A 17,891-nucleotide genomic window follows, 5' to 3' on the forward strand; every position below is an offset into this window, starting at 1 on the left:
GACAGACTGGTACCATTTTTCAGGATCATTACATGACTTATGCCTATTGCTTGTCAGGATAAGTTCTAACTTCCACGACCCTGGAAGGGCTAAATGAATAAGTGAAAGAACTAAGAACTATACTGCATATATATTAACTGTAAATCTGAAACCTATGACTGTAGTTCAGAACATGCTGAAGGATCCATATCCTCCAGCAAAAAAAAAATGTTTGACATAATTATTTGATAAATTTGACTCAGTTTTTACAGTTTCATCAATGTATTTAATCCCAATTTAACCATATTAGTAAGAAAAGCTTCCACTCATATTGCTTATGTAATTATTTCTGCTGCAACGTTTCATTAAATAGATGTCTTGGTGTAAAATAAGAACAATTATTTAAACAGGAACACAACAAGACATTGTAAAGGGTAGACACTGGAAATGTTTGTTACCAAAAATGTCTCTGCAGTTGGCAGTGGTTAGATTTTGATAGAAGTAGTTTCTGATGGTGAACATGCATTCAGACCAAAGGTTCCTTTAATGTCCTCATATATTTTCAAGGAAGCACATCTTCAATAAAACAACAGTCAAACACTTGGTGGTTTAAAATGTTCATTATACAATCTGTCATAACTCGACTGATGTGACAAATGCAAACACACATTTAAGAAGATCAAAACATTGTTTGTATAAAATACCGCATTAATTTCTGAATTCTTGTAGACAGATTTCTGATTTATGCTGCACAGGTGGTGAAGTTTACATATTTGTGGGGACCTTCAGCCAAGGCTTGCTATGATTCAAACATGTTACTAGTAGAGGCCATAGGCAACTATCCCACTCAGATAGATATTGTGAACCAATTTTTGCCTTATTACTCTAACTTCCAAATAATACAGATGGTGTTTATTGTATTAAAAATATGTTAAGGACACATAATGATTAAAAATCATGGACATTCATTTAAAAGAAATCATTTAATAATTGTTCATGTTTATATTACTATCAAGGTGATCAGTCATAATCTGTTTTCCTTTATTCAGCTGTAAACAAATCTGCATCTAAAACATATATTGCATTGCAGAATCTTGTATTTTTAAAGGGTTTCTAATAAATGATTATTTTTTTTTCATGTACTGCTTTCTTAACTTTCTGAGTGATTACAAATATGCCATTATGATGCAGATTTTGTTACTAAACCCATCAGTAGTCTTTAAAACATACTATGCACAGGCGTATCCGTTAGATTAAATTAACTCTTTGTTTTCATTACTTAGAAGACCTTTTCGTCAGCTCTATTAGCACATGTATGACAATTTGTCATATTTTTCCCATCCATAAAATATTTGAAATATTATCTGCTATGTGCTGGATAAGAAAGTAAAGAAACAGAGAAAATGTAAAAAAAAAATGTCTATCTATAGGACTGAAAAATTAAGACAAGTAGGTTACTCCAAGGCAGGGAAGCTATGACAACCCACAACACCTGCAGCATCATGTCCAAATCATAACTGAAACAAATCTCACATTATAGTGAGGTATTAAGTTATGTTTCCAAATACGTATTTGTCCATGGTAACTAGGAAGCTTCCCCTTTTATTATCACCACCTAATAACTTGACTATTATAGTCTTCCGTGATAGTCTGTACTGTTTCGTCTGGATGCTGCCTTTGGTAGGCCTTGTGTTCTCGGAGCAGTCGTCGTTCTTCTCGTCTTTTTTGTCGTTCTTGCTGGTGTTCCTTCTGCTTAGTGTACTGAAAGCGCTGTAAAAAGAGGTCCTTGGCATAATCATACAGTTGCATATCTAGAAAGTTCAATTCCTCAATTCGATTTCGAGCTCGCTCATTAATATCTACATTTGAGGCTCTAGTGCTGTTGAACTGTGTGAATGGGGAAATGAACTTTAAGCTGAATGTTCTCTCAAACAGGTACTGTGTTTTTCTCTGAAACTCTGTCAGGCCAAAGAATGCCATGTTTTTCAGGTTGTTTTTTGCACTCTGCAATAGTATTTCATTCCTTTCACTTTCACTCATAAAAGTCAAATTATAACATCCAACCAAACTGAGGTCTGCTAGCATGCGGACCTGACGATTGTTGGCTAAGTTGTAAGAACAGTCCATAAATTCCTGAAGGGTCACACCAGACCAGTCATCTCCAATATAGCATGTGGGCAGTTCATCAGGTGTGGGGCTTCTTCCATCACATAGGTGAAGAGATGCTTTCCATGTTGCACCTCTTTGCACATGTTTCCATTCACTCAGATACCTTGACACAGGATCTCGGAGCATCGTAATATAATAAAAGTTTCTGAAAATGAAAGAAAAAGATAGTTATAACTTTGTAGCTGATATGAGCAGAATGTGTGCACTCTGTCTCTCACACATTATATTTGTATATAAATACATACATACATATGCATTCATATATATATATATATATATATATATATATATATATATATATGTGTATATATATATATATATATATATATATATATATATATATATATATATATATATGTATATATATATATATATATATATATATATATATATATATATATATATATATATATATGTATATATGTGTGTGTGTGTGTGCGTAAATATATATATATATATATATATGTATATATATATATATATATATATATATATATATATATATATATATATATACGGTCACTTTGAACCTGTTCAATAGAACTCTGAGTGGAGTTTTCAGAATTAAAGGTTTCTCAGGGAGGGGGGCCAGTTATGCCCCCAGTTACTTATCCTAATGCCACTGTCGCAAACTGTAGAATGAGTTATAATATAAAATTTCCAAAATCTCTCACGACCTAGTTCTAAATGAACAGACAATAATGAAATGGGCAGATGTCAGATGAGCAAGAATCATATCCGTGTAAATTGCTTGAATAAGAATTTACATTTAGGGTTAATACTATATATTGAATTGCAGTTATTTCCTACACCAACTTTTGAGGTACTGTTAATTTTATTATAATGGTATTGCGCAGCTTCTGAACCCCTCAAACTTGATCTTTGTACTTTCCGTGTATTAATGTGGAACTCCCTACCGACCATGCTCACCTCAGAACCTTCACTCCTACAATTCAAAAAAAAGCTTAAACCCCATCTCAATACTCTCTGGCAATGTCCCTGTTCCAAACCTGATTAACCACTATCATTTACCCTTCTCTTACCTCACTATCCTTAACCGCTTTTTAACAAGGCGCCTCGCCTTTGTAACTGACCTATGTTTTTTTTTTTATATGCTGCTGTTATTTTTTTCCCAAGATGTGATGTATCTTTATATTGTATTTAGAACTCAACTATCTTCCTTTTTTGCATTAACAATGTTCATATGTCTGTTATGTACCTGGAGCTTTTCTCCCCGGGCCTCCACTGAAAATGGACATGTATCCAGTCGGACTCTCCCAGTTAACAAATGTAAAATAAATAATATACATAGAACAATTAACCCCATATTTTGCATGACTAGAGCCAAAATTCAAAGTGGCATTTTATTTAACTTTGGAGATATCCCATAGTTCACTAACATTACACTCAAAATTATGGATTGTACATAAGAGACAATTCACCTGTTCATGATAAAAATTCAGACTCTGCATTACAAATTATGTCTTTACAGCAGTTGCAGAAAATATGAAGATTCAAGCTGGCAAGAAAAACATACAAGAAAATGAATATATCCACAGTCAGATTTGAAAAAATGTTCTGTCATGTGAGTTGTGTACATTATGAAGACTCCAGACTGTCAAATTTCCATTGATTGTTATGCTGCATGATAAGGGAAGTGTTAAACTTCTAACCCCAAATTATGTTTGTAAATGCAGCATCTTGGACACAGCACAACACATCACCTAGTAACATCCACAGGCTTGATTTCATTGCATTCTATAGCATTGTGAGACCTCTGGTGCACTATACTTTTAAAGAGATGAAAACTGCCTCTTCAAAAATTACCAAAGTGTCACATCCTCCAGCAGTTAGCACTGAGGGTTAAGTTTTTGTGTTGTTACAATGCTGTCCCTTGCAGCTTGGTGTATAGTGTTCAACTCTGTGAACCTCCATTGCTCTACCGTGTGACTCAATCTCTTAAGTAGATAGTGTTCCTGAGTTAAACCTGGAAAGGGAAATGTGTGACCTGCGGGCTTACCTAAATAAGAAATGTATTAAATTAAAATGACATTTTCATTGCCAGATCTCATATCATTTCCAAGTTATTACTCTGCTTTTGTTTGTTAAAGTTTTGATGAAACATCAACAATCTTATCATTCCTAACAGCAAAGTAACTATCTCAAATGAGATATTAAACCTTAAACTCAGTGACTTGCACTTTACATTTGCATTCATTTCAGAACTGCATCATATACACATATTATGTATTGGGCACAAATAGTTTTTCACCTTCAGTCCATGCAATTATTTCAATTGATTTATATTTTGAATGTATAGGAGAGCTGGTCCTCCATGAAATATTTTCAGGCAAACCTGGAACAAATTAGGTACACTAAGCAAATATTGAATGCATCCATTCTGGTTGTTACTTACATTTATGCAGGATACAGATAATGTTAAGTCATATATCTCACAATTCCAGGTTGGTTAAGCAGGATGATGCCCTGGAGTTCATCCACACTCAAGTCTCCATAGACAAGGTTCCTTACCATGTCCTGGCTAGATACACTTCATCCTCTATGAGTCACAAAGCTCACAACTCTTACATAGACCTAGAAGTGCTCACCATTCAACCAAATACACTATTCACTGGAGGGGTCTATATTACATAACCGAATGCTTAAATGTTCGAATCGCTAAAGATCGACCTTTAGCGATCGAACATTTAAATGTTCGAATATGAATAAAAATTAAAAAAACAAAAGAAAAAAAAAACTAAAGGGTGTAAGCAGGAGGACAAGCCCCCCTGCATCCCCCACACCCTCGCTACTTAAATATACCAACTCCAAGATCGCACTACAGTGTAGGGAATGGGAAATTTCCTGTTTCCGCACTGTAGCACACTGAAGTGCGATCTCGAAGTTGGTATATTTAAGTAGTGGGGGGTGTGGGGGTGCAGGGAGGCTTGCCCCCTGCTTAAACCCTTTCCTTTTTTTTTTTTTAATTTTATTTTATTACATATTCAAACATTTGAATGTCCGATCGCTAAAGGTCGATCTTTAGCGATTCGAACATTTAAGCATTCGGATATGTAATATAGACCCCACTGGAGAATTTAATTATGCCTCTATAGACTGGGAAACATACATTGCCTCTAACTCACAGGCACAATGTTTCCTGGACTTTATTAACACAAATACCTTGGACTACATAGTTTTCACTCCAACAAGACGATCAAACATATAGTCACTAACATAGGAGAGTGTTGTACTCCCCCCATGTCACTTACTCATTGGTGAGGTCAGACACAAAGCTGTCTCCCACAAAATAAAAATCAACCCATAAAACCCAACTACACCTGTAACAATAAGGAACTATTCTAAAGCAATCTACATCCTATTAAGTGACAGTTTATCAAAAGTCATAGCTTCTCAAAACTCCAAGAACACAACTACCTTTGCAAAATTATTTACAGAAACTCTGTGCAAACATGAAAATGCTTGCATTGATGCTGCCTTAACTACCAAAAGTAAGCCCATATCTAACACCAAAAATAAATCTCACTGGTGGAATCCTTACCTTAATAGGGTATATAACAAAAGAAAAAAACAGTCATGGCCAAAATCAGAAAGAGCAGCTCTCATAGAGATAAGAGCTCTCTGATTCAGCAGAACTAGAAAAAATAGGCCTACTAAAGTCCAACAAGGTCAATTGGAAGGTCAGGATAGCTTCCCAGGCTAATGACAATCACAAGGCCTTCTTCAGCTATGTCAATAATCTTAAAGGTAACACTCAGCAGTGTGTAGAACTGATTGTAATTAGTACAACTTTCACTGAACAGGGTGACATAGCAAATCTACAGGCTAATAAATTTAATTCTAATTTCACCATCCTCTTCCCCCACTATCCCCCTGAAATCCCTTCTAGCATATCCCCCCCAGTATCAACAGGGATAAGGTCCTGGTGGCACTCACTATGATCAGAACCACTGCTTCAATGGACCCCAACAATATCCCTCCTTGTCTCCTAAATAGCCTAAAACAAAACCTAGCAGGACCTCTTGAGGGACTCTTCAACTACAGCCTCAAAACAGGTTATTTGTCAGGTGAATAGAGGACTACAACAGTCATCCCTCTTTATAAGGATGGACCATCAGCAGACCCCAGGAACTACAGACACATCAATCTGACAAGTCTGATATGCAAAGCCATGGAACAAATTACCATGGAAATTATCCACAAGGATATTGGCAACCAACAGTCATTTGACCCATCCCATTGTTATGGGAAGGTCTTGCCTACTCAGCCTGGTAGACTTCATTGACAGGCTCCCATGCCATCTACCTTGACATGGCCAACGCATTCGATATAATACCTCACTCAGGTATTGTAGACAAACTCTCACAACTAGGCATAAATCCCTGCATAACTCACTGGATTGCTGGCTGGCTCACAGAGAGGTCCCAAAAGTCAGGATCAGTGAGACCATTTCCACTAGGAGACCGGTTACCAGTGAAGTACCCAAGGGCTCCATGTTGGGCCTGCTTCTGTTTGCCATTTACCCCTCAAAAGTAAAGGCTAATGTCAAAGGCCTCTGGTTCACCAAGTTCACAGATGATAGAAATTGTGAGCTACCATATAGTCTCCCTATGACAACAACATCCTACAAGACGGTCTAACACAAACAAATGATTTGGTGTCAAACCCATGGATTAAAACTCAGTGTGAAGAAATGTATTATAGTGGCCTTTGGGAAATCATCCACTCAGGCTAATTACTCCATTGATAAAACAACGTTAAGAGTTGAACAGATAGTTAGGGATCTGAGAACATAAGTATACAGTAATCAGGCCTTTGCCCAACACATAGTCAAGAAAGTAAGAAAATCATTGCATGTCACCCAACTCATAAGCAAAGGTATAGCATCCAGGTCCAAGGAAGTTATAGTACCATTCTACTCAATGCTTATCAGACCCATCATTGAGTACAATGCCCCCTTTGGCATGTACCTAACCAGGCACATGCAACAGTTGGAATATCCTCAAAGGTTTATCACCAGAAGAATCAAAGGCATGAATTCTCTGTCCTACACAAATCATATTAAGGCCCTGTTTCTGTACTCAGTGTCCTACAAGTTACTGAGAGGAGATCTATGCCAAGTGTATAATGCATCCTCAGATCCAGCTCAGATGGATCTCTTCCACATAGGCAAAACAAACAGTGCCAAAAACACTAGATCCAAGGACCTGAACTTTACCTGAGACATAAATAGAACATGTTGGAGAGAGTGATATGTTTCTCAAAGGATACAAGGATACTCACACTATGGAATAAACTCCCCATCTATGGGAAGCAGAGTTCATCACTGACCCTATTTAAAAGAATCCTTGATCACTGGATGGGAAATCACAAATTCACCCCCTGTCTGGCCCCATGTCCAAGGTCGACAGCAAGTAATTTAATCCCCAGCTAATATTCCCCCAACATAACCCTTAGCTACCTCTTTACTAACATACCCCACCATATAGGCATTCATGTATCTTGGGGACAGAACTGGGTTGGGTTGCAACACTAGGCTTGTTAAGACCCTGGTGATGGTTGTCATAGGTTCATTGGTTCATAGGTGTGTACTAGGCCAATGTCCCTGAAGGCTTTACAAGCCTATCCTATAGAAGTTCCCTGGCATCATGCCGCCATTAGTTCCTGGTGCCTCTGTCAAGTAGAACCACTGGAGTGATCCCCAGGGGGAACTTTCTATTTCCCATCCACTCATCAAGATTTCATGAAAAGGGCCAGTGAGGTGCTCTGCTTGACATTTATGGGAAGTCTATTCCAGAGCATGGGCAGTCTCTAGGTTATGATCCTGTTCCTCCAGCATGTTCTGTTGATTGTGATAATAAGGTTGAGGCCCCTTGAGTGTGTGGTGTGGAAGGATTGGGATTTCTTTAGGTGTAACATAACAGGGCAGGGTCAGACATGGCTTTGTAAGCCAAGCAGAGATCACCTCTTAAAAGATGATATGAGACAGAGAAAATCTGGAGTTTTGTGAGTCTGTCCATGTAGGGCATGTGTTTAAGGCCTAGGATCCTCTTCATGAGGTACTTTTGTCGCCTTTCCAGCTGTTGCACATGTTTAGTGAGGTACATGCCAAATGGAGCATTATACTCGAAGATTAGTCTAATGAGGGAAGGGTAGAGAGAGATGATGAACTCTTTCTTCCTGGATGAAAAACCCTTGGCAATGAGATGAGCCACATAGAAAGAATTTCTGACCACAATGGCAATGTGGTGGTCGAAGGAGAAGTTGCTGTCAACCTGTATCCCCAGATCTCTTATAATGCCTTCAGTGTTCAGTGGGCTACCATCAATGTGGTAATTAGTGGGAACTGAGTTTTTCCCAAGGGGAATGACAACGCATTTTTTGGCATTAAGCTTAAGGCCATGGTTTCCACACCAGTTGTCAGTCTCAGTGAGGCCTTTCTGTAAGATGTCTACATCACTTGGAGAGTTAATAATCACTCCCAGCTTGCAATTGTCAGTGAATTTGGTCAGCCAGAGTCCCTCTGTGTTGACCTGGACTTCTGAGAAGTAGATGCTAAACAGGAGAGGACCTAAGACCAATCCATGTGGGACTCCACATATGACTGGTCGGCAGTCTGACTTGGAGTCTGCTACTTTCACACTGTGGATTCTATCTGTGAGCCAATTTGCAACCCATCTAGTGATATAGGGGTTGAGACCCAGTCTGGAGAGTCTATCAATAATTCCTGAGTGTGTAATGGTATCAAAGGCCTTGGCCAGATCGAGGTAGGCTGTATGAACTGCCTTACCCTCATCTACAGCTCTGGTGACTGACTCAAATAAGTCAACCAGGTTGAGCAGGCATGATCTACTCTTCACAAAACCAAATTGAGTGGATGCAGAGTTTGGAGATTCCCTATATCCTTGTTAATTAGCTCTATGATGATGCGCTCCATAGCCTTACATATCAGACTTGTCAGGCTAATGGGGCGATAATTTCCAGGGTCTGTAGTTGTTCCCCCTTTATGGAGAGGGATGACTGTAGTAGTGTGCCATTCTGTAGGGACAAAGCCAGAGGCAAGGCTGTAATTGAACAGGGAACACAAATGTGGTGCCAGTTCATTGTACTTCATGTAGAACACAGCCAGGGATACTGTCGGGTCCCGTGGAAGCTGTACTCTTGGCCTTGGACAATGCAGCTTTAACATGTGCTGCAGTAATCCTGGGTGCCTGGCATTTTTCCAGTATTGTGATTGGTCTTTTGGGGGGGTGAGAGGGGTAAAGTTGGCACTGAATCTGTCGGCCAGTATGTTGGCAATATCTGTTGGCTCAGTATAGAAGGTACCATTGTGCAGTAACTCAGAACAAATCTGGGTATTGCCGTGGAGATTCTTGATAAAACTGTAGAAGACTTTGTGGTTATTTTTATTGTCTGGTGCAATTCTGCCATCATAGCTAGCTTTAGAGTTTTTGATGAGGGATCTCAGCTTTTTGTTGAGGCTAATAAGGGAGTTTTTCCAGTCTTGGGACTTCACCCTTTTCTGCAACAGCTTCTTCCTTCTGATGTAGAGTTTGTTATCTTACTATAAAACTATGAGCCTATAATTATGAAGTATACAGTAAATCTTATGATGCTCAAAATAGAGTGGAAGAATCACATATTTGTAAATGCAAACATTCTTGTAGATATCTAAATGTACAGGTATAGCCACATGGAAAATACTTATTCCAGGAACAAACATGCTACATTGAAAGTGTTGCCATTTAGAATATCTTCTACCCCAAGATTATTTAGCAAGTTACTAGCCATTATGATAAAAGTCTTTAAAGGAAAAGCTAAGTATTTTGTTCCATTCGGTAACCATCTCATGCTGACTAGTCTGAGGGACAGCCTAGTAGTAACCCTGGTTTGAACCTCTCATGGTTGCAGTCACTGTGGTCCTCATATACTGGAAGAAGTACTCTCTTGTCCCAGCAAAGAAGATTTGCTTTTTTAATGGCTGAAGTAGTACTCTTCATTGTCAAGTCTTCTTCATAACATACAGCACATAGAAGGTCATACAGTTGTCTCCCTCACAGATGACAAACAAGGTGGGGGGAAGCATGAATGCTTTTGTACCTCCTGGGACTCATGATAATTACTATCTCTACAGTGTGGCTTACCATACATGAAGGTATTTCTGAGGCCAGTGCAGTTCCATTGGCTGGAAGTCATCATGTGCTCATGGACATTTTGCCAGTCTGAAACTGCTTTCAGCAGGCCCTACAGAAGAGCACTATGCTGACCAAGCTCAGTATGGATTTGTTATTGTTGCAGATGAACCTGTCTTGGTGTCAGGTGACAGAAGCTTCATTAATATATTGGGGTACCTGGCATCCTCTGTTGTTTCAGGAAAAATTCACCCTCCAAGCTCCAGCAAAGGACCTGAAACCAGAGTACCTACAGATCAAGTTAGACACCCATGACACAGAGTGAATTGTTAAAACAGGGAGCACATAATTGTACCTCTGTGCAGATAGCAGGATTAGTCTGACAGTGAGCAATAGGGCAAGAAGCTTTTCTTTCAGATACTCACATTCCAAAGAACTAAGCATTCTGGCAGAATATCTCAGATGTATTTCTAGTCCTCTGCTGAAGCTAGTATGCTAGCCTTATCTGGTCAGGATCTTCTAGGAATGGGCCACCACAAAAACTAACTAACCAGTTCCTCACAGAAGAACATATATAGTCCTGCCTCAGTTCAAAATAGCTCATGCAAGCAAAGGAGGGTTAATGGTGAATACTTTGTCCCTTAAATCTCCCACTCAATGTAAAGATCTTTCCTGACAGCAATCCAGCAAGCTCTTCACCTTCTCCCTCAGCTTTCTTCAATTTTTCTATCACAATATAATCTGCCCTGCTATACACCTTAAATCCCACATATTTGTCACCCTTCTACTCAAGACATCCCTTTATCAGCTCTAACTCCATTGCCATTGACTTCTTTGGATTGTATTTCAACAGTGATTTCTTTATATACTATTGAAAAATATCCAGCATGACTGGTTATTACCTATTCACATCCTCCAGTAAAATCATATTAAAATCATACAATCATCTGGAAAGCAGTACATAGTCATTTTCCTTTGAATTGTGTTGCTTTTCTCATCTGTAATCTAATCTACTGTATAAGGTTCTCAATTCCAATCAAAAATAAGTTTAGGGATAATGAACCCTAGATAGATAGATAGATAGATAGATAGATAGATAGATAGATAGATAGATAGATAGATAGATAAATACAGAGATAGATAGACAGGCAGATATGCTATTAATACAAGCCAAAGTGTAAGGGGTTATGAGACTGGTAATTCGATTGTTAGATGGGTTAAGTGGGAAGCAGGGTAGATAGGACGCCAGAGAGGAATGTTTAGTCTGTAAAAAAATGATGCAAATGACACAATGCATAGGTATGTGAGGAAATAAATAATTATGATACAGATTCAGAAATTTCCATTGGGATCTTCAGGGTTACAAGAGTGGAATGTGGTTTGGAAAAGAAAGGACTGTCATTGGCTTCAGACTGGGATAGAAAAAGTCAATAACGTATTATGAAGGGAGGACAGTGGACATGTAGGTTTTAATGAGATGAAGGAGTTGAAGGAAAAGTTTAGGTTAAGCAAGGAATGGCTGTTTGTGGGGGCTGGTGAGAAGAATAACAAAGAAGTGAAAGTGACAGGTGACTTGGAAAAGAATGTATGGGGGGGGGGGCTAGAGAAGAGAAAGTGAGAGAGAAATAGGAAAATGGATTGAAGAAATATCCAGGAAGTATGGATACATGTGGTATTCAGGTCTTTGTTGGAAAACTAAACTGGAAGAATGAATGGAGAGATTTAGTGAATGATGGATGCATATGAATGAAATAAGGAGGTCAGAATGACTTTTGCAGATTGGCAAAGAAGGTAACAGTTTGCGGTCCTGTCTGAGATAATTATTGGAGTTTCATGTACAAATGGTATAGCAGTCATGTAAGGGTGCAGTGGGAGGGCTGATGGCCTGAATATATCTGTTTGGTATGTGGCAGGGGGATCTGAACAATTACATATGTGGTGGGAGAATAAGAAGGCTTAGAGGGTGTGGAGCATAGCTCTGGAAGTTTGAGCAAAATGTACGAGAATTAAAGCAAAGAAAATAAGGCCTTTTTGTCTGTGAGCTGGAAACAAGGTGGCCATGTTGGAAGAGCTCAAACAGGGAAGTGATCTTACTGATAGGAAAAGGTTTTATGAGTATTATAGCCCAGTTCTAAAAAGAGGTGGTGGTTGAGTCCTGGGAGCAAAAAGCTGTGTTAAACTGGTTTACAAAAGTGTGGCTTGGTTCATGGAAGGCAAACAAGCTAATAAGTGGCAAGGAGATAGAAAATATAAGAGTTGACTGTATTGGATCTAGATTTGATAACTTTACATTAAAGTGTTGGAAACTAGGAAAATGATAGAAGATAAGGTAAACGTTTGAAATGCTCAGTACAAATATAATTGGTTTGCTGAAAAATTGTTCAGCTGATAAGTATTCATGATCAGGTCCAGTATTGTCAAATAGCAAAAATAATAAAGGGTGTTGTGGTTTGGGAATAAAATAAATATATCGATATATATTGCTGTTATTGTGATGTTATATTTTATAAAGCATAATAAAATTATAAAGGAAAAAAAAATATTACATCAATGAATGTTTATACATACCTAACCTTTTATTAGCACTAACAAAAAATGGGTGTCAGCATAGGAAATCCTCGACTTAAAAGGACAGTTCCAGGCACAATGGTTTATAAAGATTCATACAAATCTCTTTTAGCAAAATTTGCAAATATCTCATTATAGGACCAGTGGAATACCATAAGCAGTTTAGGGCCTATCTTCCCAGCTGTTATTTAGGGCACTGATGTTAGTGACTATTTTGCTATGCTATGGACTTCCTTTTTCTAATGCAGAGACCTGAGGACTATGCTACACAAAGCCAGTGCTATGGGAGAGTATTATAGTATATAGCTCTTCAGTGTGTACCCAGCAGCTGCTTGACTCCTTTCCCACAAAAGATTTATCTCTCTTCCTGCTTAATATAATGGAGGCTTGGTGCACACTCACGGAATTCTTTTTGTTCGTCTGTCCCTCACTAAGCTAACTTTAGATTTGCTTTGTCTACACAGGAATATAGAGTTTTCATGTCACATACATTATCATTATCATTTATGTTGTTGACCAAGGTAATTCCACTTGACCTACAGTTATTTTTTAGAGAAGATCTGTGGTGAAATTCATATCGGGGTCAGGATAATTTTGCTAGGACAATTGGGAAATTGCCATACTTTTTGATAAAGTGTGGATGATTTATAAGCACTAGCATTACCACTTAATCAGCTGAATGTCTTGCCTCATTCAAAGGATCATATTTCAGGACTGTGATCATACTTCAGGACTGTAATATACAGGCTATGAAACTGAATGAAGTAACAGTCAGAAAATTTGAGACAGAATTAAGAAAAACTACTAACTGGAAAACTTCAGGCCCAGACTCAGTACCTAACTCCTGGCTAAATCTATTAACATCCTTGCAAATTCATTTAGCCTGGAGTAAGAATTACTTATATGCACATCCTGAATATATATATATATTTTTTATTTGTTGACCGGGAAAGTCTGACTAGGACAGAGCCTAATTTTCAGCGGAGGCCCGGGGAGAAATGCTCCAGATGCATGTCTTTGGAATGTGGGAGGAAACTGGAGTACCCAGAGGAAACCCACGCAAACACAGAAAGGACATGCAGACTCCGCACAGAAGGCAGTCCAGCTGAGAATCGAACCGGAGAACCTCTTGCTGTGAGGTAACAACATTAACTGCTGCACCACTGTACCACCTAGAGGTAATTTTTGCCAATGGCAATGACAATGAATGTGGTTATGCAGATGTGCAAATAATGACATGGAACTGAGGAGTGATGTAAATCTTTGCATGCTAATAAAGTATGTTTTCACTGTTTGCGATTTATAATCTGATTTTCCTGTTTTTTCGCACTGGTTGGTCACAGATGTGCTATACAAAGGGAAGTATTGCCAAATGTGTCAGGGTTGCAATCACTGAAAATGCTGCAAACTTTGCTATTTCCAGGTCTGCGTTGCTTGTCTTGGCTTGGCCAAAACTGCTTGTGCCCAACAGTAGTTGCTGGATAAAAGGTAAAAATACAAACAAAGGATTACTCATTATAACTTTGAAAATCAGACAATCCTTAATAAGTTCGTAGTGGACAAAGACATTATAAGGGTCTTAGTAGGAATGTTTGACCCCCAAAGAGCACTTGAGGAATGTGCAAACTTCGTATTCTTGTGGATACCAAAGTTTGTATAGCCCTCACTATACCTGCTATGGAACTTTCCAGAGACTGTGGATATAGCCCTCACTATACTTGGTACAGGACCTTCCAGAGACAGAGTGGGGACGTGTTGGGGATCTCACAAGCTTCTGCCACAAAGATACTGCAGGAGTTTGTAGATATACTTTGGCATGTGTGGATTAGTACATTCTTTAGTACATTTATTTTCCTGTGCCACTCCAAGACCAAGCCAGGACTATGTATGCCTTTTATCAGTTGGCACATTGCCCTGAGGTACTCAGTGCACCCATGTTGCAATTACGGCTCCTCCTAATCCACAGAGAGAGCAGTATCACAATAGGTATGGCTACCATTCCCTCAATTGTCAGGTAGTGTATGATGCATGGGGTGCATCACCAACATCTCAGCCCAGCATCCTGGCAGCGCACATGATTCCCTCATTTAGCCCGCTAGCTCACTCTACTGTCTCTTCATGCATGTTAGGATGAGCAGTGGTTATCTTACTGGTAAGCATAAAAATAATTGTTATATTGTTTTTTACATAGTTATTCTTGTTACTGTGCATTGCTGAATACTATTTTTCTTGTTGTTTTGATCCCTCTTCTCTGTCTCTCTTTTTTTTTCATGTGATGCTGGATATTCACTGGAGTCATGACCCATGACTCCAGTGAGACATCCAAGTAGAGCTGCAGAGGAGACATGTATCACATCCATGTCCCAGACCCATATTGTCACTGAGAGGGTCTTCGGCCTACTGAAGAGCCATATTTGGTTCCTGGATGAGTCGGTGGGTGCCGTTCAATATAACCTAGCTACTGCTTGTAGGATGTTTACTGCCTGTTGCATTATGCAGAACATGATCATGCAGAGGTCTGACAGTGAAGTGACCCATGCTGTCACTGCAGCTCCTAGTTCTAGTCCCACTATGACTACTGAAAACCAGCTGTAAGCAGTAGCGAAGGAACCCATGTAGCTGGCACGTACACAGAATGTGGCTGCACAGCTAAAGAGGATGCATCTATTCCACAGCTATGGGCAATGACATTCAGGCTACTGTTTCCTTTCTTGTAAAAAAACACATGGAGTAATACTGATAAATGCAGTGATATCTGTGGGCTATGCTGTGTGGTACATGGTCTGCTGTCACAGTTCATCTAACATTCTCTCTCATCTTAAAATATATATATTTTTTATTATATGTTTGAATAATACTAATTTTTGTCGACACGCCTTATTGTTCACCTATTTCCTGTTCAGTGGTGTTGAAAGGCATCATATAAGAAGTAATTTATATTTTTGTCTGCTTTAATGATTACTTAACTATACAAAAGTAAGAAATACTGACATCAGTGAAAGACTTCATGAGGAAAGCTTTGCAAATGTTCTTCTTACTTTATTCTGTTGTACTACACATCAGATTAATTTTATAGTGTCATACACAATAAACTCTGACTTCAGAAACTGCTATTATTTGTGCAGTGGGGAGGGTGTAGTAGTAGCATTGTAAGTTTACATGGAAGGATACTGACTTTAATGTGCCATTTGCTTATGATATATTTCTCCTGAAAATGTTTGCTCATTAATATTTTGATTTTTTAGGTGCTTGCTACTGTAGGGATGGTAATCCATGTAACACTGTTTTTGTCAAATATTCATTGATGGTGTACATACTGGTTTTACATGGATGAGATATATATATACATATATATATATATATATATATATATATATATATATATATATATATATATAGATATAGATATATGGGTCCACTATAGAATTTCAAAATTCCACAATCCTAACATTCTAAATAGCTATTCTCAGAGCCTCTAGATTGTGGGATCTCAAAGTCTGTAAATGGAGATTGGCACACAGTGTGGAATGCGAACATTACCATTCTCTTCACTGTAGTGCGATCTCAGAGTTAGTATATTTAAGTTGCAGGGGTCTTGCCCCCCTGCAAAAATGTGTTTTTTGATGTGTTCTTTTTGTTTTTTGTTTTTTATGTTTTTTTTTTTAATTTTGAGATTCCACAATATCGAGGTTCTGAGTGTTGGTATTTAGAAGGTTGGGATTGTGGAATTTCAAAATTCTATAGTGGACCCATATATATATATATATATATATATATATATATATATATATATATATATATATATATATACACACACACACACACAACCCCCCCCCATTCAAACCTCCATTTCAACTAAACAGAAAGCTGTGTCAGGGAAGCTAGTTCACAGTAGCTCCAGAGTTCCAGATGAAATGAGTCATACTCATCTTCAATTGATAGGCTAGGTGATGGTGCAACTGATTTGGAGGAGGGGATACCATGATAAATATAAGGTGAATTAGTCTGATGTCATGACCTACTTGATGTAGGTGATCTTGCTTTCACTGACCTGACATTAACTACTGTGTGACCGTGACATTGAATTTGATGTTCTGCTAGATGTAGATGACTGATAACATGGCCTGTGTGAAATGTGTTGTGATTGCTCACTTTGACTACCTACATTTCTGTCTTGAGAAGCATCAGTAATATTCTCTGATCTCCCCCAATGTGTCCTGATATATCCCATCCTCTGCCCTGTGAAGACTGATTAAAACTTGCCTCTGATATGTCCTAACTAGAGTAAAAATAGCAATGGCCACTGATGCTTAGTGTGCCACCACACCATGCATCGATGTGACCATGGCATTATCCCTGCTCTCTGCCATTTTGAAGTAGTGGTGGAAATCATCACTCTTACCCTGGATGACCCTGATCATTTCCAGCTGACTCTCTGTGGTAGTGCTCTGAGCACTCACAATGCTCTTGTTGGGCAGCCAATACTTTGTATGTTTCCTGGGGTAACTGTAAGAAATTACTCTGCCTAATTCCCCTTTGTAAATTTGTCAATGTGGACACTTTGGAATCTGAATGTCTACCATTATCCTCAAAGTGTTCCTTTGTGTTTGGAGATACTGGTATAGAGGTGTAGGGGTGTTCCTGTGGTACAACCATGATTGCTATGTCAAGTTGTGCTTAATTCTGAGTTGCACTTTCTTTCTCTGCAGAGTTCTTAACATGAGTAGTGAGAGAATCTGCCATTAAACTTGGAGATTGCTGGCCTCTTCCCTCAGGCTCCCTCATAAATATAACTATGTTATCATAATGAGCAGCGGCAGCAACACCCAATCTGCTACTGACATCATCCAAATTTATTGCTATAGTTGAACTGTTTGTTTCTGATGCTGACTCTGTAAAAAATAGAAAACATCAATAATAATAATAATAATGCAATGCAAAAGCATGCAGTAAAGTATGCTTATACGGGGGTGAGTGGGACACTACCATGCACACTTTCATTTGCATTATTTGTTGATGTAA

At 38.5% G+C, this 17,891-nt stretch overlaps 1 protein-coding gene across 1 annotated transcript; it reads right to left on the bottom strand.

Annotated features, from left to right (window-relative positions):
• Positions 1 to 418: 418 nt before the first annotated feature.
• HS6ST3 (heparan sulfate 6-O-sulfotransferase 3) lies at positions 419 to 17,525 on the bottom strand. Its single transcript, XM_044072773.1, has 2 exons — positions 17,272 to 17,525; positions 419 to 2,293 (listed from the first exon to the last, which is right to left on the bottom strand). The coding sequence occupies exons 1-2, from the start codon at positions 17,523 to 17,525 to the stop codon at positions 1,588 to 1,590; spliced, it is 960 nt and encodes a 319-aa protein (XP_043928708.1). The 3' UTR covers positions 419 to 1,587.
• Between the last annotated feature and the right edge of the window lie 366 nt (positions 17,526 to 17,891).

This window comes from Protopterus annectens, chromosome 5.part1 (assembly GCF_019279795.1).
Source record: "Protopterus annectens isolate FY-2018-M chromosome 5.part1, PAN1.0, whole genome shotgun sequence".
In the NCBI taxonomy this organism is placed as follows: Eukaryota; Metazoa; Chordata; order Ceratodontiformes; family Protopteridae; genus Protopterus; species Protopterus annectens.